The sequence below is a fragment of the Ochotona princeps genome, chromosome 24 (assembly GCF_030435755.1).
Source record: "Ochotona princeps isolate mOchPri1 chromosome 24, mOchPri1.hap1, whole genome shotgun sequence".
NCBI lineage: Eukaryota > Metazoa > Chordata > Mammalia > Lagomorpha > Ochotonidae > Ochotona > Ochotona princeps.
The window spans coordinates 25,851,592-25,876,944 of record NC_080855.1 but is presented as its reverse complement, the minus strand read 5'-3'; the positions used below and the strand labels follow the sequence as shown (position 1 = coordinate 25,876,944).

At 44.8% G+C, this 25,353-nt stretch overlaps 1 protein-coding gene and 1 long non-coding RNA gene across 2 annotated transcripts in view; one reads left to right on the top strand and one right to left on the bottom strand.

Moving 5' to 3' along the window:
- Positions 1-60: 60 nt before the first annotated feature.
- LOC131483213 (uncharacterized) overlaps positions 61-25,353 on the bottom strand; it is a 35,809-nt gene continuing 10,516 nt past the window's right edge. The window contains exons 2-3 of the long non-coding RNA XR_009247573.1: positions 9,909-10,000; positions 61-177 (exon numbers count right to left, since the gene is read on the bottom strand). This is a non-coding gene — a long non-coding RNA (uncharacterized LOC131483213). The remainder of the gene's footprint in view (positions 178-9,908; positions 10,001-25,353) is intronic.
- On the top strand, positions 177-25,334 carry LOC101523440 (NXPE family member 3-like). Its single transcript, XM_004587167.2, has 5 exons — positions 177-496; positions 9,474-10,258; positions 14,206-14,285; positions 15,903-16,115; positions 24,591-25,334. Exons 1-5 carry the CDS (start codon positions 428-430, stop codon positions 25,121-25,123), a joined length of 1,680 nt encoding a protein of 559 aa, XP_004587224.2. The 5' UTR covers positions 177-427; the 3' UTR covers positions 25,124-25,334.

Genomic DNA, 25,353 nt, shown 5'->3' with positions numbered 1-25,353 from the left:
GTGGGTTTTCTCATAGATGGCTTTTAAGGTTCTATGAGTGAGTCTGAAACAGCCATGAAAGAGAAAATTCCTCAGCTGTATGGGCTAGGCTTAGGCAAGGACCATGCCAGGGTTCGTGACTTCCTGGAATGGAATGAGTGTTTTGTTATGGAGGAGCTGAGACGTCCAAATTTGAGGCTGCGGGGAGGGAGGATGTTACAGGGAGATTAGATGATGAGAAGTATTTTGAGATCTCAGGTGCAAAGGTTGAAACCATTACAACCTGAGGGTGGACTGTGTACATACAACATAAGTAACTATTAAGGAAACTGGAAACTGGCCACTATAAAGTCCCGGCTTACGCTGAGAGAGCTCGTTGCAGTTCAGTTGTTCCATTTGTCACCTGTGCACCTGAGTCAGACTGGTTGCCGCCGAAGAGGCCAGCCACATGCGTCTATTCATGGAGCAAGTCAAGGGATACAAAATTCTGACATTGGGATTGGCCTTTCTGGTTTGGGTGAGTACTGTCCTTGCTTTCCAACGCTTCTCAGGGCTGGCTCATTTCTTCTCTCTCTCAGTGTGCCTTCATCTTTGGGTAGATTAGTTGGCTGTGTCTAAAAGGGTGAAGGGAGCTCTTCATTTTCTCACCCCCATCCTGCTGCAATTCTAGAAAGAACCATGGCAGGGTGGGACGCCACTCAAAGTAAGAGCATGAGTAGGTGGGGCGTTGGGTTGTCTATCGAGGAATCTAAAACATTAACTCGGAAGAGATTTGTCCAGTGGAATCCCCAAGGAGGCAAAAAAAAAAAAAAAAAAAAAAAACACAGAAAATTCATGTTGTTTGCTCTCTCCTCTAACGGTTGTTTCTCTTTCTGCTCCTTTCTGAAGTGACCCCTTGTTGGTTCTTTTGGGTGCTTGGTTATGCAAGAAGCCTTCAGGAGAAGGCATGTCCCCCCTCCATTATGGGTCAAAATTGGGGTTTCCGTTACAGATTTCTTGTGAAAACAGAATGGGTTGTTGATAATTAAACAGATATTTCACATGAAAACCTAGATTTCTGTGTTGAAAAAAAATGGGTGATCTGGTGATCTTGATCTGGAAATTCATTTGTATTCTGAGAGCAACGAAGGAGTTTGGCAGGAAAGCTTGAATTAGTAATCAAGTAGAAGGATGGAGTTTTCCATTTCAGAGTGGCTTTTTCTTTTTAAACTACTGCAAAATTTTCGATCAACAATACTTGCACATTTTTATGCATATGTTCATTGACTGTGTAAACTGATCAAATCAGACAGGTAGGATTTCCATTTCCTTTTCTCTTTTTTGTTTGGAGTCTACCAGTTTCTCTCTTTAAATTCTCTACTGCGCTTCAAAATCCATTCTTGTGTCCTTTTGTCTCCCTTCTGTGCATAAAACACTAGAGTTTATTCTTACTACCTGAATGGACTATGATGCCCATTAAGCAACCTGTTCCAGAATACTTTGTTTCTCTTTAAAGATTTATTTATTCACTTTTATTGCAAAGGCAGATTTACACAGAGAAGACAGAAAGATCTTTTATCGACTGGTTCACACTCCAAGCGGTCACAATGGCCAGAGCTGAACTGATCTGAATTCAGAAGTCAGGAGCCTCCTCCAGGTCTCCCATGGGTGCAGGATCCCAAGGCTTCAGGCTGTCTTCTACTGTTTTCCCAGGCCACAAGCAGGGAGCTGGAAGGGAAGTGGAACAGCCAGAACAGGAACCATTACCCATATGGGATCCTGACCCAGCACCTTAACTTCTGACACTATGGTTAAGTTTTGCCTGGTTTTGAATTTTATAGAAAAGCAATCAGGTAATGTCCTCTTATACGTGCCTTCTTTCAACTGACAATTTTGTGGGACTTGCCCATGTTGCAGTGTCAAGCTGTGACTTGCTAATATGCATTTTATCACAGTATTCCACTATGATCCACTTGTGCTCTCTACTGTTGCTATCTTGGGGTTTTGGCTTTTTTAAATACTGCTACTGTAAACCTTCTCGGTGTCTTCTGGTGCACATATGAGTGCCTTTCTACTACTCCTACTTTATGTACTGTGAGCTAAGTTGCTTGATCTTTAGGTGTGTACATGCTAAACTGTAGAGGAGACAGCCAAAAAGCTTTCCAAGGTAGTTTTTCCAATTTTTACTTTCATGAACAACTGTGTTACATCCTCATCAACATTTGTGTTGTTTATCTTACTTGTATCCTTTTTTTGAACATGTAAAAATAGTAATTTTTATTTTATTTTGTATTCCCTTTCTTATTAATTCAGTATAGTCTGTTAATAGATTTATAGGTCACCTGAACTTTCCTTTATTGTAAATCACCTATTAAAATATCTCTGCTTATTTTTAAACAGATTTATTTATTTTTTTATAGGAAAGGTAGATTTACAGAGAGAAAAACCTGCTGGCCCAATTCCCAAGTGGCTGCAATGACCAGAACTGAGCCGATCTGAAGCCAGGAATCAGGAACCTTCCCCGGGTCCCTCACATGGGTGCAGGGTCCCAAAGCCTTGGGCCATCCTCTACTGCCCTCCCAGGCCTCAAGCAGGGAGCTAGATGGGAAGTGGAGCAGCCAGGACATGAACTGGTATCTACATGGGATCCCAGACATGCAAGACAAGGATGCAGCCACCAGGCCATCGCGCTTGGCACTGTGTTCATGTTTTTAAACAGAATTGCCTACCTTTTTCTTTCTCCATTTATAGAAATTCTTTATAGATGCTAGATACAATGCCTACAATAACTTTTCCCTTTTATTTATTTGCATTTTAGTTATTTGAAAGGTAGATTTACAGAGACAAGGGAAGAGCTAGAGAGAGAAAGAGATCTTCAATCTACTGGATCACTGGTCATGGCTGGGCCAACCCTATGTCCAGGTGTCCATGTGTCAATGTGGGTGGCAGATGCCCAAATATTTGGGGTTTCCCATGTATATTAGTAGGGAGCTGAATCAAAAGAGGAGCAGCCAGAACCCCAACCTGTGTTCCAAGATGGGATGCTGGCATTGCAGGTGATGGCTTAACGCACTATGCCACAACTCTGGTTCCCAACTCTTCGTTCATTGTATATGTTGACAATATCTTCCCGTGTCTGCAAAGTCTGTTTGTACCAATTTTTCTGATCTCCAGGAAACAGTCAAGTGAGAATTTACAATGTGTTTAGTTATAGATTTAACTGACTTTTATTGCCAATTCATTCAGTGGGAGATTCTCCATCCTACGAAATTAGATGAGCATGTCTAATTGGCAAAAGTGGAACAGCGAGCTTTATGAAGTAAAAATATACAGAACAATTGAAAATCAGTGGTGCAGAGAATAAGGCCAAGCAAAGAGGTCTCCAGGATGCAGGTCTGGGTCCACTGGTGCCTGTACCTGTGGAGAGCGGGACTTTGCCCCAAGATGGCGCTTGTTATTGTCTTCTCACGGCACAAAGGCAGTAAACAAGTTTTAGGAAGTTGTAGAGGATTGGTTCAAGGTCTCATGCAGTCTGCATGGTGTGCGCGTGATCAGAGTTGTGATTGGTATGTGTGTGCGTGATCAAGGCTGTGATTGGTGTGTTTGATGCGTGGCCAAGCAGCCCTGTTGCAATTGGCTGTTGATAGGGTTTTAACCTAAGTTTGAGAGAGAACAAGGAGAAGAAGAACAAAGAGGAGTAGTGGTAGAGTAGTAGTAGTAGTAGTAGAAGAGGAAGCCTGTAAATATGCTGTAGTTACTGTCCTTCTGTATTATACCTGGATTTCTTGTTTTGTTATGTTATGTAATTAGTTTGTCCTTCAATAAATCCTCATAAGAGCAAGCACCTGTGTCGGAGCTTCACTCGCTGGACGAGGGACCCCGTTATGTACCAACTCCTGCAATTTCCCAGACACAAGGGACAACATAGAAGGTTCAAGCTTGACACCAGGAGCGCCCAGGACTGCAGGGCTAGGCCTCCACTGCCTGCCCCTGACCCGGCCTCCAACAGCCCTAGGCACTGGGCAAGGCAAGAGGTAATTTAAAGAGGCAAGGCGTGTTTGTTTTCTCCAGGGTCAGAGCACCAGGAGCCACCGCCTTTGGGTTGAGGAGGACAACAGAGACCTTTTTCCATCTAGGCTTTTCACTGTCCCTCTTCTCATTCCACCGAGGTGCGACCCCACAAATATTTGTCCCTCTGAGAGAAAAACTGATTGATTAACTCAGACTTCTAAGGGAAAACTATTTTCCCTTAAATCTTGTGTTTTGCTGGATTTTTTTGTTTGGATTGGCAGGGAGCCAGGAAGTCCTGCCCTAGACTAGGACTTCTATTCTGTGGTTACTCCTCTGGCCATTCAGGTATAAAGTGATGTGTCCTGGCCCAATTGGAGCTCTCCGCTGTGTGAGCCAGGCAACAGAAGTAGTCATATCCTGACTGTCCCAGTCACAGTTCTTTGTTCTTCTTGTGGGTGTGGGGAAGTCTGGGTACCGCCCACTAGTTGAGCCCCTGGGGTGATGATGTGCCCTCTCTGCTTCAGCCCCCCTGGGATCCTGGGTCTGTACCTGCTCCCCATCCTCCCAGGGCATGCCTAAGCAGTAGATATCTAGCAGCCCCAGAATGCTGTACGAGCTCGTCATTTCCCATCTTAACCTTGAACAAGAGGGGCATCTTCCTCTGAGCCCACAGAATCGTTCCTCCCCAGGAGCACCACATCTGCCCTCGGGAATCCTTAGTGGGGAAGAGCCACACTGGCCAGGGGAGCCTTCACAGGGGCAGGTGGCCAATGGCTCCATGGAGACACCTGTTCCTAAACCTTGTGATCCTGCACATGCCTCTCCCTGAGGGCCACACTTCCTCCTGCTCTGCTGGATCTCTACCTACCTCAGTACCCTGCTGCTTGTCCTCCCTGTCACATACCACATGTCCGTCTCGGAGCTTTTGCCTAGGCTGACTTGGTGGCAAAGGTATATCAGGAGTAGAAACACACCTAGCCCAATCACATGTACCCATTCCAGAAATAGATGTCTTCTGACTGGCAGGATGATGGTCTCCCTACAGAATCAAGGTCCCATATTTCAGGCTCAACCGAAAACACGGCTTATTAAACACGGAAATGCAAAAAAAAAAAAAAAAAAAAAAAAAAAGAAAGAAAGAAAAGAAAATCAGTGGTGAACATCAGATTAATTTGAATAACAAGTTACCCAGGTGTCTTAAGAGATTAAATCCCAGGAGATTTCTTGATTCTGCTTACTCTAGGACAGTGACAAACTAGAATTTCCTGGAAGACCAATATGCTTTTGATTCATCTGTTGTTTTAACATTCAGTGTGATGATGTGACATTTACACAAATGCCTTTGGTTCAATTCTGTCAACAACTAGTACAGAAGTGCAATTCACAACAATGGCCTTCTATAATTTGTGTTTAAAAACTTCCACCCAGCAAACCTGGAGTGGTAGCTCAGTAGCTAAAATCCTCATCTTGAATGCACCAGGATCCTATAAGGATGCCAGTTTGTGTCCCAGATGCTCCACTTACCATACAGCCCCCTGCCTGTGACCAGGGAAAGTAGTAGAGGATGGCCCAAAGCCTTGGGATCCTGCATCCATGTGGGAGACTCAGAAGAAGCTCCTGGTTTCAGATCAGCTCAGCTCTGGCTATTGTGAACACTTGGGGTGTGAACCAGTGGAGAGATCTTCCTCTGTGTCTCCTCTCTGTGGATCTACCTTTCCAATAAAAATAAAATAAATTACTGAGCCTGGCTCGGTAGCCTAATAGCTAAAGTCTTCGCTTTGCATATGCCAGAATCCCATATGGGTGCTGCTTCCTGTTCCAGCAGCCCTGCTTCTCATCCAGCTCCCTGCTTGTGGCCTGGGAAAGCAGTCAAGGATAGCCCAAAATTTTGGGTTCCTGTACACACATGGGAGACCTGGATGAAGCTCCTGGCTCCTAACTTTGGATCAACTCGAGCTCTGGCCACTGCGGCCACTTGGGGAGTGAATCAGTGGATGGAAGATCTTTCTCACTGTCTCTCTTCCTCTATGTACATCTGATTTTCCAATAAAAATAAACAAATCTTTTTTTAAAGTAATAAAATAAAATCTTTAAAAGAAAGAATAATGACTGATCACACAGACTCTTTTTAAGCTTGCTTTGCCAGAATTTTTATAGGGAATCTCAGATTTGCACTTTTTAAAAAAAGATTTATTTATTTTTATTGGAAAGGCAGATATACAGAGAGGAGGAGAGACAGGGAGGAAGATCTTTCTTCTGATGGTTCACTCTCCAAGTGGCCACAACCGCTGGAGCTGAGCCAATCCAAAGCCAGGAGCCAGGAGCTCTTCCGGGTCTCCCATGTGGGTGTAGGGTCCCAAGGCTTTGGGCCGTCCTCAACTGCTTTCCCAGGCCACAAGCAGGGAGCTGAATGGGAAGCAGGGCTGCTGGGATTAGAACCGGAGCTCATATGGGATCCTGGTGCGTGCAAGGTGAGGACAACACTATCGCACCGGTCCCAGATTTGCACTTTTAAAACAGATTATTTGTGTATTCGAAGATCAGAGTTGTAGAGAGAGAGGGAAAGACAGAGATCTTCCATCCTCGGTTCACTCCCAAGATGATCACAAAGGCTGGGAATGGCAAAATCCAGGAGAGAGGAGATCTGTCAGGGTTTCCCACATGAGTAGCGAGGGCAAAGTACTTGGCCCATCTTCAGCTGTTTTCCCAGGCTATTAGCAGGGAGCCAGATAGAAAGTGGAACACCTAGGACAGAACTCAATGCTGGCATTGCAGGTGCAGCTTTACCTGTTGTAGCATGTGGCTGGCCCCTCAGATTCAACTTTCAAATCTCTCAAGGATAGGAAGTCAAACCAAAACAGAATTTTCACCTACAGTACCAATGGGTTCATTCTCTGTTCCAAAATAGGTCACCCCAGTCAAAGTTTTGGTAGTTCAACCAATATTTCCAATTGTGTCCTGTCACAATTGGGAAGATCCATATTATACTTGCAAGTATAATTACATTACCACAGAAAAAGAACATGCTCACCCTCCCAAATAAGATAAGCAAAATCCTCTGCTCAAACCCAGGATTTGCCTGCATAATCCTGAATTTATACAGACAGGTTGAATTTCATCTCTCCTAATGCACCCCAATGTTCAGTGATGAAGAAAGAATGAGTCACCATTATTATGAGATCTATTTTAACAACAGGAAAATGAACCTTCCATAGGTCAAAAGCACACATTTCATTTGGTAGGCAGAGACAAAGAGGTCATGTTCTGGATGTTACAGTGAAGAAGGTCTGACTAGCTAAGTGCTTTAGTTTTGTCTTTTGGATGGGTCACCCTTACACATTGTTATCCAGAGCCGAGCCTGCAAAGAGGAATGATTTGGGAGTTGTTCTTCTTTGGAGGTTGTCTTTTGCCACCTGTTGATGTGTTACCAGCATCTGAAATTGCCTCAGTCTATTATGATCCCAGCCTCTGTCTTCCAAGGAGTTTACAGGCTGTCAGCCCAGGCAATTACTCTGAACCTCATCTAGTAATTCTTCCCTATGGCTGCTGTGACAGAGTCTTACAGTGTCATATTTTAAACATACATTTCTTCTCTTAAAGTACTGAAAATTAGAGGTCATTAAAATGGGACTTCCAGGTTTCTCTATGGCTGCTGGAGGCTTCAGGACAGCACTCCTTTTCATTCACTAGGGACCTGTCTACTTCATTTCCTGGGTGCTCCACTTCCATCCATTCCCTGCCGGTGGCCTTCCCAGGCAGTGGAGGACAGCCCAAAACCTTGGTACCCTGCACTCACATGGGAGACCCAGAAGAAGCTCCAGGCTCCTGGTTTTAGATCAGCTCAGCTCCAACCACTGTGGTCACTTGGGCAGTGACCCAGCGGACACAAGATCTTTATCTTTGTTTCACCTTCTCTCTGTAAATCTGCCTTTCCTATAAAAATAAAGTAAACCTTAAAAAATAATTGTTTACAAAATAATATGGGGCTCTGAAAAGGGAAGCAGGATTAAGAGGAGCAAAGAAAATTAGGGTTGTGAGGGTTGGATCCGAGTCTGTTTTAACACTATAGCTGGGTGGTGTGTGTGTGTGTGTGTGTGTGTGTGTGTGTGTGTGTGTTGGTGGGGAAAAGAAGCCTAGGTAGAGACAGTTGAGCTAAACCAGAAGTACAGCTTCACTTCTTCCCCAACCTACCACAATATGAGACACTATCAGTACAGGCACCTAGGACTACATCCCAATTGTCAAAGAGACCACAGGAAATTGGAGTGCCTTCAGAGGCTGAGAACTCTAAGGACATCCACCCCTGTTTGGATCTACCCCATGGGATGGAAGAAGCCCAAATCCTTCCTTGCAGGATCCAAGGTCATTGGAACAACAGCCAGGAACCTTAAGCAGTCCTCAGAAACAGAAGAACAATAAACTTCCTTCCGGACTAGGGAGAGGAGCTTTCTCTGGTCCTTACTTGGTTCCAACTTTGGATCCCCACCCTCTCTTGCAATGACATCAGGGTAGCTCTGGAGCCCCCCCCAACACACACACACACACACACACACACACACAAATTAGGATAGACAGAAAACAACAAGGAAACTTTAGAACCAGACAGGAAACGGTCAGTGTGGACTCACACATACCTTACTAGGTAGGACACTAAGATCAGTTACTCCTCACTAAGGTATTGAAGATTTCTCTGCACACCCCTCCTAAAACTGTTTTGTACCTCAATTGTTGACATATGCCTTGTTAGAGTTATAAGCCAGTTTTGACTATCCTAAAATCTGCCAAGTTCAGCAATATTATGCTTCAACACTATAAACTGCTAGATACTAAAATGAAAATAGACACGAGACAGCTGAATAGTACCCTATAGCCATTTTAAGGTGTATAGAAGCCGGTAGTATATAAACTAAAATTGAAATGTCAATGAAGTAGTCACAGGATGTGATTAAGAACTTGCATTTTTTAACATATTGATTACTCAATATCATGTCAATTAATTCCATAATGTTGTAAATTGTTGTTGATGTTATGTTGTGGCTTTAAGTTGATCGGGATGATATTCTGCCAGCTCTGCCTTCAGAGCAGAGATGGTCTCCCCAAGAAACCATTGAATTTATATGGACAATAAGATGCTGTACTCTATGCTTGGTATACACCTGCAATGAAAGAATCTGGACTGGATTTGAAATGTAATACAGCAACAAGGTGGAAGAATCCACCATGGAGTGGGGGAGGGTACAGGGAAGGGTTGGGGAATCCCAGAGCCTATGAAACTGTGCCACATAATGCAATGTAATTAAAAACAAATATGAGACACACTTTTCACATAAAGGTGGTGACTCACAAGCTGGGTTTATGAGACACACACAGCATATTGCAGTCAGCCAGTGCTTCTTGGTCTTCCTGCCTGTCAGAAGTACTAGCTTTGAAGAGTGGAAATTTTTCTCCTAAACAAAATGGAGAAAACACAAACCACTGACAGCTTCCTCTTGCTCCACCTACAGGTGTTATATTTCACGACATCCTGGCCTGACAGCACTGTCCATCGACCCCCAGGACCTCGCCATGCCACCACATTTGTCTCCAATGCCACAGGGGTTACTACGTCCACCCACAGGACCACACAGTCACCCTCCATCTTGAACTCTCTGCCAGAGGAGCTCGCCAACTTGACCCATCTTCTGTCTTGGCCTCTGACCCCAGGAGATGGGAGGGACTTTTTGGCCTCCACCAGCCCCCAAACCTCTACCTTCCACCTGAGTGGCCCTGCGCAGGCCACCTATGACCTGGGAGGCTCCCTGGAGGTTGTGCTTGTGGCCAGGGACCACCGGGGTAGGCCCAAGACCCATGGTGGGGACCTGTTTCGGGCAAAGCTGCTGGGTCCAGACTTAAGCACTGGCGTTCCTGGGGATGTGCAGGACCTGGAGAATGGCACCTACCTGCTGTCCTTCCCCCTGCTCTGGGCAGGGCGGGCCCAGGTCAAAGTGTGGCTGATCCACTCCAGTGAAGCAATTGGTGTCCTGAGAAGAATCTGGAGAGAGAAGGGGGCCACGGTTAATTTTAGGGGGTATTTCCGGGGACCCACGGGGGCTGAAGAGATTGCTGTTTGCAATGTTGACCCCTCCTCGACGGGAGCAAAGGGGCCGACCTGCCAGTACCGAGATGTGGTTTCTGGTGAGCTCTGGTTCTGTGCTCAACCCCCTACCTTGCCTTGCAACTCCTTGGTTGGCCACTCAAGTGGAAGTTACCTGAAGGTGACCACACGACAGGAGGAGGCCCTGCTGGGACGGTAAGAAACCTGGAACCTGGGACGTCTTTGTCAAACCTCAAGCCATATCCTACCTGCTAAATCTTGTTCCTATGACCCAATGTCCTCCACCACTTATACCATTCAGGTGTTTGTCTTCTCATTCAATACGGGATGGTTGAGTGGCTGATAGACAGAGCCATGTAACATGGTGAAATCGTCAGACTGGATGTCTGGGCAAGATCGCAAGTGACATTGGACTTTCAGGCCTTAAGAAGAGAGATTCTTTTGGGGAAGAAAAGAGGCCAAGTGTCCAAGGCAGAGCAGATGTTCTCAGAGCAAGAGGGGTTCGAGTGCTTCATTTATTTACCTGGATTTCTGTCTTGGTTTAACAGAAATTCCAACTTCTCATCTGGAAATCAAATTCCTCTTTTTTTTTTTTCAGATATTCCATTATTTAAGTAGATTTTAAAATATGCTATCCATAATTTCCAGGGAAGGTGTTGTGAATACTTAGGCTTACCAATAGTACAAGAGAAGGCAATCTAAATTCCCTCAGGAAGGAAGGAAGGAAGGAAGGAAGGAAGGAAGGAAGGAAGGAAGGAAGGAGGGAAGAAAGAAAAAAAGAGCTATTTATTTGAAAGACTGAGTTACACAGAGAGGGAGAGCTTCCACCTGTGGGCTCACTCTCCAAGTGGCTGCAACTGCAATGCTTGGGGTTTGGGCAGCCCAAAGACAGGAGTCAAGGACTCCATGGAAGTATCCCATGTAGGTGGCAGGGACCCAAGGACTTCCCTCGGATTCTGCTGCTTTGCCAGGTGCGTTAGCAGGGAGCTGAATCAAAAAAAAAAAAAAGCAGCAGCCTGCACGTCAACTGGCACTCCAACATGGAACATGGTTGTTCCAAGTGGAAATTTCACCACCACACCATGAGTTTCCACCTTACCGTGAGCAACACTATTCATTTTTCTGCTGGTATCTTTAACATTAGTTCCTTAAGTTTCCTTTATAATTAATTAATTAATTTCTCTCTCTCTCTTCTTTCTTTCTTTCTTTTCTTCCTTTCTCATAATTTCATGGTACAGAATATTTAGTCTGTCTATTTCAGTCTTCCTTATTATGGAGTCAAAAACAATTAAGGCTATAAATTTTCTGCTAAGTACTACTTTAGCTGTATTCTCAAAAATTTTTAAATATAGAAGAGTCACAACTTCTACAGTAATTTCCTTTTTAACTCGTTAGTTATTTTAAAGTTATTTTTAAAAGGTAGTAAACTTTAAGATTGCATCATGGCATAGTGGGCTAAGCCTCTAGCTGCCACACTGGGATCCCATATGGGTGCTGGTTTGAGTGCCAGCTGATGCACTACCCATCCAACTCCCAGCTTATGGCCTAGGAAAGCATCAGATGATAGCCCTAGGCCCATTCACCCACATGAGAATCCTGAAGGAATCTTCAGGTTCCTGGTTTTGGATCAGCTCAGCTCCAACCATTGCAGACAGTTGTGGAATGAATCAGCAGATGGAAGATCTCTCTCTCTCTGTCTCTTTTCCTCTCTGTAACTCTGCCTTTCAAATAAAAATAATATAAACCTTTTTGAAAAAAAGGTTTGAAACATTAGAAGTTGTTGCTTTTTGGACCTGGTGTGATAGCCTAATATCACCTTGCATGTACTGGGATCCCATATGGGTTCCAGTTCATATCCTAGCTGCTCTACTTCCCATCCAGGTCCCAGCTTGTGGCCTGGGAAAACAGTTAAGGATGACCCAAAGCCTTGGGACCCTGAACCTGCGTGGGAGGCCTAGAAGAAGACCCTGGCTCCTGGCTTTGGATCAGCTCAGCTCCAGCCATTGCGACCGCTTGGAGAGTGAACCATCGGACGGAAGATCTTTCTCCCTTCTCCTTTTCTCTGTAAAGTCTGCCTTTCCAATAAAAATAAACAAACTTTTTTTATATAAGCCAATGAAAATTTTAATTAAAAAACTTTAATTTTTTTAAAAACTTGCTTTTTATTTTTCCTAAGTTTATTGCAAATTATAATTTAAAAAAGGCCTTTATATAAAAATAAATCTTCAAAAAATTTTAAAGTTGATGTTATTTTTTCTAATTTTATTACATATTAGGATTAAAAATAAGATCTTTATAATATTGAGTCTTTGAAATCTAGAATTCCTTTGTGACCAGAAAATGATTAATCGCTGTTAATGGTCCATATTTTCTTGAAAATAATTTATATTCTCTATCTCTTCCTAGTGAATTCTGAACCTATTTAATTTAGCTTGTGTTAATTTTTAATTTCAAGCATCAATCTCTTTACTAATTTTCTACGTCTAACATATTAGTTTGGACGTAAATGTATTATATAGTTTATACTATTTGTGAATCTGTAAATTCAACAGTTTCTCTTTGCAATGTATTTCTTTAGTCTAAGTGGTACGGGAAGAGGGAGAAGGGAAGGCAGGCGGGGGAAGGCTGGAGAGACAAGCGAGCATACTCTCGGATGCTTGGGAACTAAGAACTCATAAAAGTGTGCCTGAGCAGGGGTCAGGGACAGAGCTGGGACTTGACCCCAAAATGTCACTATGGGATGTGGATGTCTCAACTGACATGTTAATCACTGATTCAGATGCCTACCCCACCTTGCTCATCATACATTTCAAGGTTATGTTGTTAAATATTTGTTATTCATAAATTCCTTTTTTTTTTTTTTTTTGCTTTTCACATTAAGTTACAATTTTTACAATATGATTGTTGCGGTAACAGCTTTCATTTGCTTAGTATTTTTGTGGTGTACATTTTAAAATCACAATTTATGACTGTTTTTAGAACTTTTCCTTTTTTTATTTATTAAGATTTACTTATTTTTATTGGAAAGGCAGATCTACAGAGAAAGAGAGACAGAGAGAAAGATCTCCCACCTGCTGGTTCACTCCCCAAGCGGCCGCAATGTGAGCTGATCCAAAGCCAGGAGCTTCTTTCCACATGGTTGCAGGGTCCCAAGGCTTCCAGCCATCCTCTACTGCTTTTGCAGGTCAAAAGCAGGGAGCTGGATAGGACATGGAGCAGCCAGGACACAAACCGGTGCCCACCTGGGATCCTGACGGCTTACAAGGTGAGGATTTACCCATTGAGGCATTGCACTGGAACCCAATCACATGAGCCATCTTCCCAGGGTCTGCCTCAGCAGGAAACTGAGATCAGGAGCCAGAGCTGAGTACTGAACCTGGGCACTCCAAGATGGGACACGGACATTTTAACAAGTGTCTTAAACTGCCAGTATCCCATTTAAGTTAGCATCATATACGGAGTTGTGACAGTTTTTCAGACATGCCTTGTTCCTGATGACCTTAAGAATCTGGGAAATACCAGTCAATGACATTGTAGGATTCCTCTGTATTGGAATTTTTTTTTCTTACGAATAGGCTGGGATTGAATGCTCAGAAAATAAAGACCACAGACGTTAACATTTTTCGCTCCATCATGTCAAGCATATATGCCACCAGCACAATTCATCACGTGGTTGAAGAGATGTTCACTGGATGGCTAAGTCCCCTATACCACCTTCTCCTTTGAAAGTCACTCTGTACAACCCAAACTGCACATGGGGAGTGAGGCTCCCCGCTGAGTTTTCGTATGAGAGAAATTTATTTGCTGTGTGTTCCTCCCAGGAAGTCTCTCCTGGGATTCTCAGATGAGGGAACCACCTGCTACATATGGGTTGCTGACTTTTGGCCCTGGCAGTCAGTAAGCTGAGAAACATGGGGGTGAATTCATGGCCAGCAGTCTCTCCCAGACTCCTGATACAACTTCTCTTCTTTGTATTTTTTTAATCATTATTATGCCAAGTTATGAATGTGTTAATTATATCACGGTCACCTCACACCATTTGTGGGAGTTAGGGTGTGTAGAAATAAAAAGCCAAACAACCCCAACCCAGGCTTGCCTGGGGTTTGCTGCCTCTCAGTGCTCAGCTCTGGCTGTTTCTTCAGGAATGTGACTGACAAGCTGCTCCCACAGGGCAAGTCCCACATCGAGATCAAAGTGACAGCCATCGGGAACACCAGCCTGGGTGAGTGGGGCTGGGAGAGGTTGGGGAGAGAGGGATGGGACTGCACACATCCCACTGGGAGTTTTATCTATCCCTACCAGGTTATCATGGTAGTAGAGCTAGTAGGGTGGGCTGAACTGATTATAGATTCAAATGCTATCCTTGCCAGTCACTGCTTTTTTTAAAGATGCTTTCTGGAGATATGATTGATATACAAAATGCTGCACATATTTAACGTACAGTATATATCTTCGTGGGTTTGGAGATAACTATGCACTCCTTGGGGTCCCTGTTACCCACGTTAAGACCAGGATGGAGTGTCAGGCTCCTGGCTTCAGCTTGGCCCATCTTTGGCTATTGTGGGCATTTGGGGGAGTGACCCAGCAGACGGAAAAGTTCTGTCTTTCTACCTTTAAGATAAGTGAAAACAAATTTTAAAAAGTCAATAGATAACATAATAGTTAACAGCAGGTCCTATGCTGTACAGTAGATCTCTAGAATTTACTTGTGTTTCTTAAACTTTACACTCCTTGACTGCTGTCTTCCTGCTGCCTGTCCCCTCAGCCCATCTCAGTTTCCCTTCTGCTCTCTGCATCTGTGAACTTCACTATTTTAGCTTCTCCCTCAGGAGAAGCGGGGGCCTGCAGTACTTGTCCTGCACCTGGCACAACTTTAACTGTGCCTGTCCTCCAACGTCAACTCCTTTCACAAACAGCAGGGCTTCCTCCTTTAATCTTAGATATATATATATTTTTAAATGTCCTAGTTATAGGAAGCTATAACTAAAAACAAAAACAAAAACAAAACAAAGCAAACAAACAAAAAAAACCAGAAGTGCGTCTATATGAGGTACACCGTGATGTTTACACATTGGGAAATGATTGTCACAGTCCAGTTAGTGCCTGGTGTTTCCTCGCTTCTGATGGCAAGCACTCTTAGGACTTAACTGTCACAGCAGGTTTCCAGCATGTACTATGACATCCTTAACTATAGTCATCCTGCTGCTGCCGCATGTCAGATGCTTTGATCAATAACTCCCCGTGCCTCCACCCACTAGCCTCATTAAGCAACCACTCTGCTTCTGGAAATCTAGCTTTTTGAAGATCCCACAAATAAGTCAAACCACACAGTATTTGTTTTTCTCCATCTGACTCATTTCCCTGAGCCCTCCACCGAGTTCATTCATGCCTGCACCAACGGCAGGATTCCCCTTTTAAAGACTGAATGCTATTTCATGGCATATTTATACCACATTAGCATCAGCCACCAACCCACTGACATTCAATATGTGGATGCGGCTGTTATGAATACATGCTGCAAAGGACACAGCAGTGCAAATATCTCTTCAGGCAGGCTGTCCGACCCTTGGGGCTTATAGAGTCAGAAGTGGGGATGGCTGCATCATACTGTTTCCTTTTATTTTAGGTGTTTTGAGAAGTCACCAGTTATTGTTCTTGATTATGGCAAAACTATGAAACACTTTAGTTCCTTAGTGTCCCTCCCTGTAAAAAAGGGGGCTAAAAGAATAGTGCTTCAGGGGTTGTGAAAGAACTAAATCCATGTACATGAAACTCAGGAAAAGTTGCCCAACATATTGTGAGACACTAATGTCAGTTCTTTGGTTTCTCTTTCCCTCAGCCCTGTCCCCACGGCCCCCATGCCAGCCAGGACTCCCAGCCCCACGGCCCTCTGGCTTCTACCACCGAAACGTATGGCACTCACTGGCCTGCTCAGGCCGCTCCTTCCCCACCGAGGACAGCATCCTGGGCTGCCTGACCAGCCGCATTGTCCACATGATGGGGGACTCCACGCTTCGGCAGTGGTGGGAGTATCTGCGTGACACCGTGTCCTGTGAGTGTCCATGAGGGGAAGGGACAGGACACCTGGTTGCTTAGTAGGAAAAAGTGGAAAGAGGAAGGTTTTGAACAACAAAACTCCTGAGCCTGAGGGGGAGAGGCGGGCAGGGCAGGACGTTGTGGTGCCTTTCAAAGGGAGAAGGAGGGAGTCAGGAGTGGGAAGGGTACACTATTGTCATGGTGCTGCTCTTCCAGTTTAACTCACCAGAAAGCAGGTAATGAGCTCAATGACAGTGCCAAAACTTTCCCCCATTTACTGTCTAAATAAAACTCCCAGGGAATCTCTTCAGTAAAGTTAAATCTACCCCACCCCGTGTCAATTTCCTGAGGTTTTTTTTTTTTTTCTTTTTTGTATTTGTTGCTGATTTTGACTCATATCTTGATAGGGCTTGTGGTTCCCTTAGCACCTAAAGCTGAATGGCTTCTGCTGAATCTCTGTCCTTTCTTTGGCTTGCTGAAGTTCAATAAACCAAAGCCACATCTCCTATCTGTCTATAAACAGTCAAGATCACAGAATGCATGAGTAACTTCCTTCAAAACAAACACTTAGCAGCTGAAGCAGTTATTTTAAGCCAAATTATGTCCTAGGCAGTCAGTATGTGGTGCGAGCATCAGAAGTATTTAGACCATCAGAAAGTAGAGAAAAAATGCCACTGGGGTGCCCGTCACATCACATTGGGCCCTTACTCTTAGTGAGCACAATCTATCAATTCAGTCATGAAATTACCAGCAAGTGCACTGGAGCACTTGTTCACCTGTGTTTGCGGAACCGCCACCCACTATTATTTCCAATCTCAGGTGTGCAGCTACTGTATTGTCATCATGATCAGTGGGTTCTGAATTGAGGTTCCCCTTTTTTGGGGACCCACATCTCATTTCACAGTGCTTGAGTTCAAATCCCCCACTCCACTTCCAATCCAGCTTCCTACTAACACATTCCCTGGGAGGCAGCAGATGATTCAAGTGCTTGGGTCCTTGCCACCTGTCTGGGAGATCGGATTGAGTTCTGGGTTCCTGACTTCAGCCTAGTCCAGCTGCAGCTGTTACAGGTAGTTGTGGAGTGAACCAGTGGATAGAAGATCTGTGTGTGTGTGTGTGTGTGTGTGTGTGTGTGTGAGAGAGAGAGAGAGAGAGAGAGAGAGAGAGAGAGACTTTCAAATCAAAATAAATTAATAAAAGTTTAAAAACAATCAGTTGAGGCAAAACTGATCTATCACAAGTGAATGTTCCATGTTTAAAACGGGCAAATTTGACAAGTTATAACCTACTCGGGGCCTTCAAAAAGTTCACACAAATGGATATCAAGAGCCATAATGCATAAAACTCAAAATTTTGGAGGACCAAAATAAATCGATCCTTTCCTTTTGCCATAAACTTTCTGAACAACTCCCACATGTCCTCTCATGAAATGATCTCTAGGAGACGACTTTGGTACGAGTCACCTAGGAAAGTGTTCCGTGCCTCTTCGTAGTCCCTCCCTCCCTCTTACCCGTCTCACCCCCGACATCTGCTCCCTCTGCTTTCCTATTCTGCCACTTAGTTTGCAGTCCCCACAGCCTCATACAAATGGAGCCACAGGGTGTGGTCACAGAGAAGCCACAGGTGTGGGACTTCTCTAACTCAATGCCATCACTGTTTCAGTATGTGGTGGCGTTCATTCTTTTGTAGTACTGACTAGTTCTCTATTATATGAATATACCATAATTTGTTTCTCCATTTATTGATGGATATTTGAGCTTCTTCTAATGTTTATCTCTTACAAATAAAACTTCCAAGAATATTTATGTCCAAGTCTTTGTAAGGACATATACTTTCTTTTTTTAAAAAAAAAAAAACAACAACTTAAAGATGAAATAATTAGGTTGTATGGTAGGCATACATTTAACTTAAAAAAAATTGTATCATTCTATAGTGCCCCCTTCATTGTGTAGGACTTCTTGTTCTGTATCCTTGCTAACATTTGAAAAACATTTCTTCTTTTACATTTTAGCTATTTTAGTAGCTATTCACAGTATTCACAGTGGCTCATTCATACATTTTTGTGATCTGTTTGTAAAATCCTTAGTAGATAACCCCAATATCTGAGTAGTCTTGGGGTGGTTACCTGTTGATTATTTTCTTTAATTCAGGTTACAACTGGCCTGGTTCTTGGTTTAAGGAGTGACGTGACAGTGCACAGCAGTGAGGAGGAGGGTTAGATTAGACGCTCAGGTAGAGTGTCCCTGTAGCAGTTGTGACTTGAGCTGGAAGATCTTGGGCATAAACTCTGGCTCATCAAGTCCTCTGCTTCCTTTGCAACTCTGCCCAAGCAGGTGAATGCGCCTGCAGAGGATCCTTCTGCAGGCTTTCAGCTCTGGCCATTGTGCTCACCTGGGGAGTGAATCATTGGACGGAAGATCTTCCTCACTGTCTCTCCTCCTCTCTGTATATCTGCCTCTCCTTAAAAAAAAAAAAAGATGTATTTATTTGTATTGGAAAGGCAGAATTTTACAGAAAGGAGAGACAGAGGTCTTAACATTGACTGGTTCACTCCCCCAAGTGGCTGCACTGGCCAGAGCTGAGCTAATCCAAAGCCAGGAGCCAGGAGCTTCCTTGGTGTCTCCCACGCGGGTGCAAGGTCCTAAGGTTTTGGGCCATCGTTGACTGCTCTCTCAGGCTACAAGCAGGGAGGTAGATGGGAAGTGGGGCAGCCGGGACACAAACTGACACCCGTATGGGATCCTAGCATATGCAAGGTGAGGATTTTAATCACTAGGCTATTGTGCACTAGGCGTTCAGTCTAACATTTTTGAAGTATTTTTATACATAACCCAGGTAGGATTACCATATCTAGCAAAACCAATAACGAAAATTACTTCTAGAAACTACCTAATGGATACATAACAATGGCACATGCCTCTGGGGTGCAATGCTGTTACATTTCGTGTGCGAACAAATACACCATGGTGCATACTGCCTCCCTATCTCCACCCTGTGATCACAGCATTTGTACCTTTCCCCTCCAGCATTTCCTTAAATTTGATATTCCATTCAAGTTAAATGTCCTGTCTTGGTCATAAAATCCCACAGAATTGAGTTTTTCAAGCTTCATTTACTTATCTGAAAGAGAATTTTCCATTCACTGGTTCAGTCTTCAAATGGCCACAACAGCTGGGACTTGGCCAGGCCAAAGCCAGGAGACAGGAACTCCATCCAGGACTCCCATATGTGTGGCAGGAATCCAAGCACCTTGGGCCATCCTCCATTGCTTTCCCAGGTGCATCAGCAGGGAGCTGTATTCAAAGCAGAGGAGCCTGGTCTGGCACATTGTCCAATCCTCTGCCTTCAAGTTTCAACATCCTATTTGGGCATTGGTTCGTGTCCTAGCTGCTCCACTTCCCATCCAGCTCCATGTTTGTGGCCTGGGAAGTCAGCAGAGGATTGTCCAAAGTCTTGGAACCCTATACCTATGTGGGAGACCTGGAAGAAGCTCCCAACTCCTGGCTTCCAGGTCTCTCCTAGGGTTGAGCGAGACCACTCCTGCCCCTTGCCTTGCTGGACTTACGTGTTGAGGGCACCTGTGAGCGAGTTTAAGAGTGTCTTGCTACCCAGTACTCTTGCCCCCCGCAAACACAGGGCATTTCGGGGACATTTTTGGTTGTCAAACACGTGAGTGCTGCTGCTGATAACATGGAAGCCAGAGCCAAAGACACAGTTGGACATCCCAGCAAGCAAGGGACAGTGGGTCTCTATGTCTGCCTCTCGCTTTCTCTCTTATCTTTTGCCTTTCAGATAAAATATAAACAATGAAATAATGAGTCCCATAGAGCAGGCTTTGTGCCCTAATGGGTAATGCTGTTGCCTGGGCCTCCAGCAAATCACATGAGTGCCTGTTCCTGTTCTACTTCCCATCCAGTTCCCTGCTAGTGCAGCAGAAGATGGTTCAAGCTGCTGGCTGTTGGGGCCATCTTGGCAACTTCCAAGCAGAAACAAGATCTCTCTTCCTTTTCCTCTGTATCTCTTTCAAAATAAATAAATAAGGGCTGGTGTGGTAGCATAGAAGCTCCTGGGTCCTGGCTTTGGTCTGCCCAGTCCTGGCAGTTGGGGCCATTTGGGACACGAATCAGTAGAGGAAAGATCTGTTTCTCCATTTCTGTAATTCTTCCATTGAAGTAAATAAATACAAATTAATAATAATAATAAAATGTACATCTTTCAAGAACTTTTGCAGTGTGCTGGCCTCAATATCTGTCCCCTTGAATCTCTAGATCATGTAGGTTAGCTCAGAAAGTCCTTTGGCCAGAACACTGCCTTGGGGTCTCCCCATGTGTATTTCAGTGTTAGGAATCCATGTCCTTGGGCCCAGTGCGGTAGCCTAGTGGCTAAGTCCTTACCTTGCAGTGTACCAGGATCCCATATGGGCACCGGTTCTAATTCTGGCAGCCCCACTTCCCATCCACCTCCCTGCTTGTGGCCTGAGAAAGCAGTAGAGGACGGCCCAATGCCTTGAGACCCTGCACACATGTGGGAGACCTGGAGGAAGCTCCTGGCTCCTGGCTTCGGATAAGCTCAGCTCTGGCTGTTGTGGCCACTTGAGAAGTGAACCAGCAGATGGAAGATCTTTCTGTCTCTCTTCTCTGTGAATCTGTCTTTCCAATTAAAATAAATAAGAGGCAGAGCAACTGGTACTCAAACTGGTGCTTTGCTATGGATGCCAGCATTAGGGGTGGTGGCCTCTGCACAATTGGAAAAAAAGTACAGAGATTTCTCATATCTCTTTTGCCTACACACACAGAGAGAGAGAGAGAGAGAGAGAGAGAGAGAGAGAGAGAGAGAGAGAGAGAGAGAGAGACTTCCCCATTATTAACATCCCCACCAGAGCAGTACATTTGTGTTAGGGATTAAACAGGTTTTGGCCCCTCAGGCTCAGTGCTGGTTCACCACTACCTACCAGATGGTTGCAACAGGACTGGGTAAGGCCAAAGCCCGGAGCCAGGATCTTCATCCATGTCCCCTGCATGGAGGCAGGGGCCCACCTTCCATTGCTTTTCACAGACACATCAGCAGGGAGCTGAACTGAATGAAGGTGGAGATGCCGGGCATGTGGATGGAGGAGTCTTAATCATGTGAGCTGGCTGCAAGTGTCTCAAACAGCATCCCAACTGTTGTGTCAACTCCTAACAGTTCTAAAGTATCTGTATTACATTAGAATTGTACCAAAATTTGGAGGTTAGTGCAATGGCATAGGCAAATCCTCTGCCTGAAATACAGGCATCCCATATGGATGTCGGTTTGTGTCCCAGCCTTTCTGATACGGCTGTTTATGGCCTGGGAAAGCAGTGGAGGATGGCCCAAGTCCTCGGGATGCTGCACCCACATGGGAGACCCGAAAGAGGCTCCTAGCCTTGGATTGGCTCAGCTCTGCTCTCTGTGGCCATTTGGGGAATGAGCCAGCGGATGGAAGATTTTCTCTCTCTGTCTCTCTCTCTCCTTCTCTCTCTGTAAAATCTACCTTTCAAATAAAAATAAATAAATCTTTATTTTTAAAAAGCATAGCCATTTATACTATTTTGGTTATCATTTCTACGGTAGGCAGACTTCTCCCCATTCAGTTTCAGACTGTGTGTGTCCTAAAGGCTATTTGTAGATGGAATAGATGGAATACTGTTGGGTCTTAGCATATTCTTTTTTTTTTTTTCCTATGGCTGTCCAACATTCATTGCAGAGATGTGCTTTATCACAAGACACCTGTTCCAGTTCGGACGTGTTCTAGACAAAACAATTGCCATCAGAAGCAGTCTGTCCAGATACATATTTGTCCAGCTGCGCTACTGACTGACTTCCACAGGATGTATGTGTCAGAGTATAAATTTGTTTAACATTAGCCAAATCTCCTTGTTATATATGCTTTCAACAACATTACTGGAAGGAATGTTTCCTTGTAGCCTCAAAGGACTATTGTTAGTATCTTTTATTTCAGTTAAAGGTGAGAAGTTAAGTAACAGCATTCTAGTAACAGCATCTTAGTTGATGGGCAACTCATTTTCACCTAGTCTTCCCTTATGTCAGGCCTTTATACTGTCAGTCTCCTCCTTGCATACCCAGCTTTTCAATGACGAAGGTCTTTGTAGCTCTTTTATTCCTTGTAGTGATTTTTCTCCATGATCTGGCCCACTTTATGTGGCTGTGGCAATGACCATGACTATAATAAATCCACAGTTGATCTTTCTGGCCCTTTCAGAACTGCCCGCTGTCAACTTGGCTCCATGTAAATGTGTCTTGGCCATTTAAAAAATCAGTATAGTATCTAGGTCCATGTCATGACACTGTAGGGTAAGCTGCTGTTTGCAACACTGGAATCCCAAACAGAGCACTGGCTTGAGCCTCAGTTGCTTCATTTCCAAATTCAACTCCCTGCTATGTGGGAAGGCAGAGGAGGATGACCCAGGTACCTGGGCTCCTGCCACACCTGTAGAAGACCAGGTGGAGTTCTGGGCTCCTACCTTTGACCTGAACCAGCTCCAGTCATTGTGGTAGCCATTTGGGAAATGAACAGGCAGATGGAAGATCTCCCTGTCTCTCCCATATACACACATATGTGATCCCAGTGCTCACAAGTTGAGGATTTAGCCAATTGAGCCATTGTGCCAGGCTCCCTGGCTCCACTTCCAGCTGGTGCACACCCTGGGAGGCAGTAAGTGACGGCCCAAGTCCTGGAGTCCTCATCATCCAGGTGGGAGACTTGGGTGGTGTTCTGGGCTCCTGGCTTTAACCTGCTATTGTTGAGCATTTAGGGATGGAAGATGCCTCTGCCATCTCGACTCTGTCACTCTGCCTTTCAAATAAATAAAATTAAAATGTGAGTATCATGTTTAGTGTACACAGAACTCCAAAGTGAAGATCATGCTGGTGCTGACTCTAACTCTGTCTTTAACATCCTCTCGTATCATTACTTATGCTTCAAGAACACTAACCTTTCAGGTCTTCAAAATGTCCTATCTTCCTTCTACATTTGAAAATGCCTGCCTCTCTCTCTGAACCGTTAGCTCCATAAGTAGGACTTAATGTCTCTTTTGAACCACTGATTACAAAAGCATCCAGAACAGTATCTGTGAGATAAAGGACACTCCAATCTGTACAGTAAATGAACATAGCAATAGTATTAAAAGCCTAAATGACAAAGGGACTGGGGTCATGGTACAGTGTAATGCTGGCATCCCATATGAGTGCCAGTCTGAGTCAGAAGTAGTAAGATTTGTGCAGAGACGCAAGACTTATTTCATACATACCAGATTGGAGGCAGTGGAGAAACATTAGGGAGAAAATAGTGATTGGGCTTGTGGAGTGGGCAAATGTCAGGAAGCCACGCTCCTAGAGAAATTCTAAAAAGGTGGAAGTAGGGATATGCTTTGGCGAAGTAAGTGAAACCACAACCCAAAGTGATAGCAGTGTATATATAGACACCCATTCAAGCCCTGCTCCACTTCCCATCCAGTTTCCCTGACCTGCTTGGGAAAGCAATGGAAGATGGCCCCAGTGCTGGGGTTCCTGTACTCATGTGGGAGACCTGGAGGAAGTTCCTGGTTCTTGGTTTTGGCCTGACCCAGACCTAGTTTTTGTGGCCATTCGAGGAATGAACCAGTGAAAGAAAGAACTGTTTCTCTTTTTCTGTAGCTCTGCCTTTCAAATAAATGAATAAAGTTTTAAAGATCTGTTTACTTTTCAAGATTTATTTGTTTTTATGGAAAGGGCAAATTTACAGACAGAAAGAGAGACAGAGAGAAAGATTTTTCCAAACATTGGTTTATTCGCCACATGGCCACCATGGCTGGAGCTGAGCTGAGCTGATCTGAAACCAAGCGCCTCATCATTGTCTCACATGCAGGTGTAGGGTTCCAAGGCTTTGGGCCATCTTCCACTGCTTTCCCAGGCCACAAAATGAGAGCTGGATGAGAAGCAGAGCAGCTGAGACACAAAGTAGCACCCCTACAGAATACTGGTGCTGGAAGGTGTAGGATTAGCCTGTTGAGCCATGGTGCCAGCCCCCGAAATCTGTTTTTTTTTTAAAGGAAAAAAAGGGGGACTGAATTTTCCCACAAAAGTAGATGACAGCAACAGAAATTTAGCAAATGCCTTCATCTACACGGTCAAGGGCACTATGAAGCAAATAACTGAGCAGTTATGAGTAGGAAAAATGGGGAAATGGCATAATGAAAAGTTACAGAGAGGAAAAAGAAGTGGTTTGGGGAGTGATTGGTCTGCAAAGGGAAGTCAATGCTGTGGTGAGTTAAAGCTTAATCCAGAGGCACTCGGGTTGGGTTATGGTGACCCAAGTAGCCGTGAAGTACACTGAGCAGGAGGAATGTCAGGGTCAGGGTGTCAGGACGCCTGTGTCCTGGGAAACAAGCAGGGACTGGAATTTTATTTATGTAAGAGAAGAATACATAGCCCTTCATTTACCCCTTACCCCTCTCTCCCATCCTCCCAACAGCCCTCAAGCCCGTGGATCTGCATGCCACCTATCAGGTAGGACCCCTGATGCTGGTGGACACTGCCCGCGGCATCGTGCTACACTGGCGGGCTCACAGCTGGCCCCTACGCTCCCAACGCACACCAGTGGCCTCCCTGCACTCCGTGGCCCAAGAGCTCAGGGGCCTGGCTGGGGGTCCCCACACCGTGGTGGTGCTGGGTCTGGGGGCTCACTTCACCACCTTCCCTCCAACCATCTTTGTGCAACGCCTGGCCGGGATCCGGGAGGCCGTGACAGCCCTCCTCGCCCGGGAGCCCCACACCCTTGTGGTCATCAAACTGGCCAACACTGGTTACAAGTCCGTGTATGGCAGTGACTGGTTCACCCTCCAGGTGAACCGGCTCCTGCGTGCTGCCTTTGCCGGCCTCCGTGTGGCCTTTGTGGATGCTTGGGAAATGACCTCTAGTCTGGCGCTGCCAGACAGCATCCATCCAGGAAAGCTCATCGTGCGCAATGAGGTGGATCTTCTCCTCTCCTTCATCTGCCCCACCTGATGCTCCTGAGAGGACCCCAGGATGTGATGGACAGAGAACCTGGGTTCTGGCAACAGGGATAGTGGAGAGGACCACAGCAATGCCGAGACCTCGAACTCAGTGACGCAGAGGAAAGCAGCTACTTACTGATATTTTGGTCATATATGTATGTGATTTTACATAACTCAGGGATTGGGAGATTTCTATCAGTTTTCATTTCGGATTTAGGTGGGTGTAAGGAATAAAACACA

Coding starts and splice junctions, on each gene's coding strand:
- LOC101523440 (XM_004587167.2), top strand. CDS start 428: ATGCGTCTATTCATGGAGCAAGTCAAGGGATACAAAATTCTGACATTG. Junction 10,259..14,205: donor GAGGAGGCCCTGCTGGGACG/GTAAGAAACCTG, acceptor CTGTTTCTTCAG/GAATGTGACTGACAAGCTGC. Junction 16,116..24,590: donor TCTGCGTGACACCGTGTCCT/GTGAGTGTCCAT, acceptor TCCTCCCAACAG/CCCTCAAGCCCGTGGATCTG.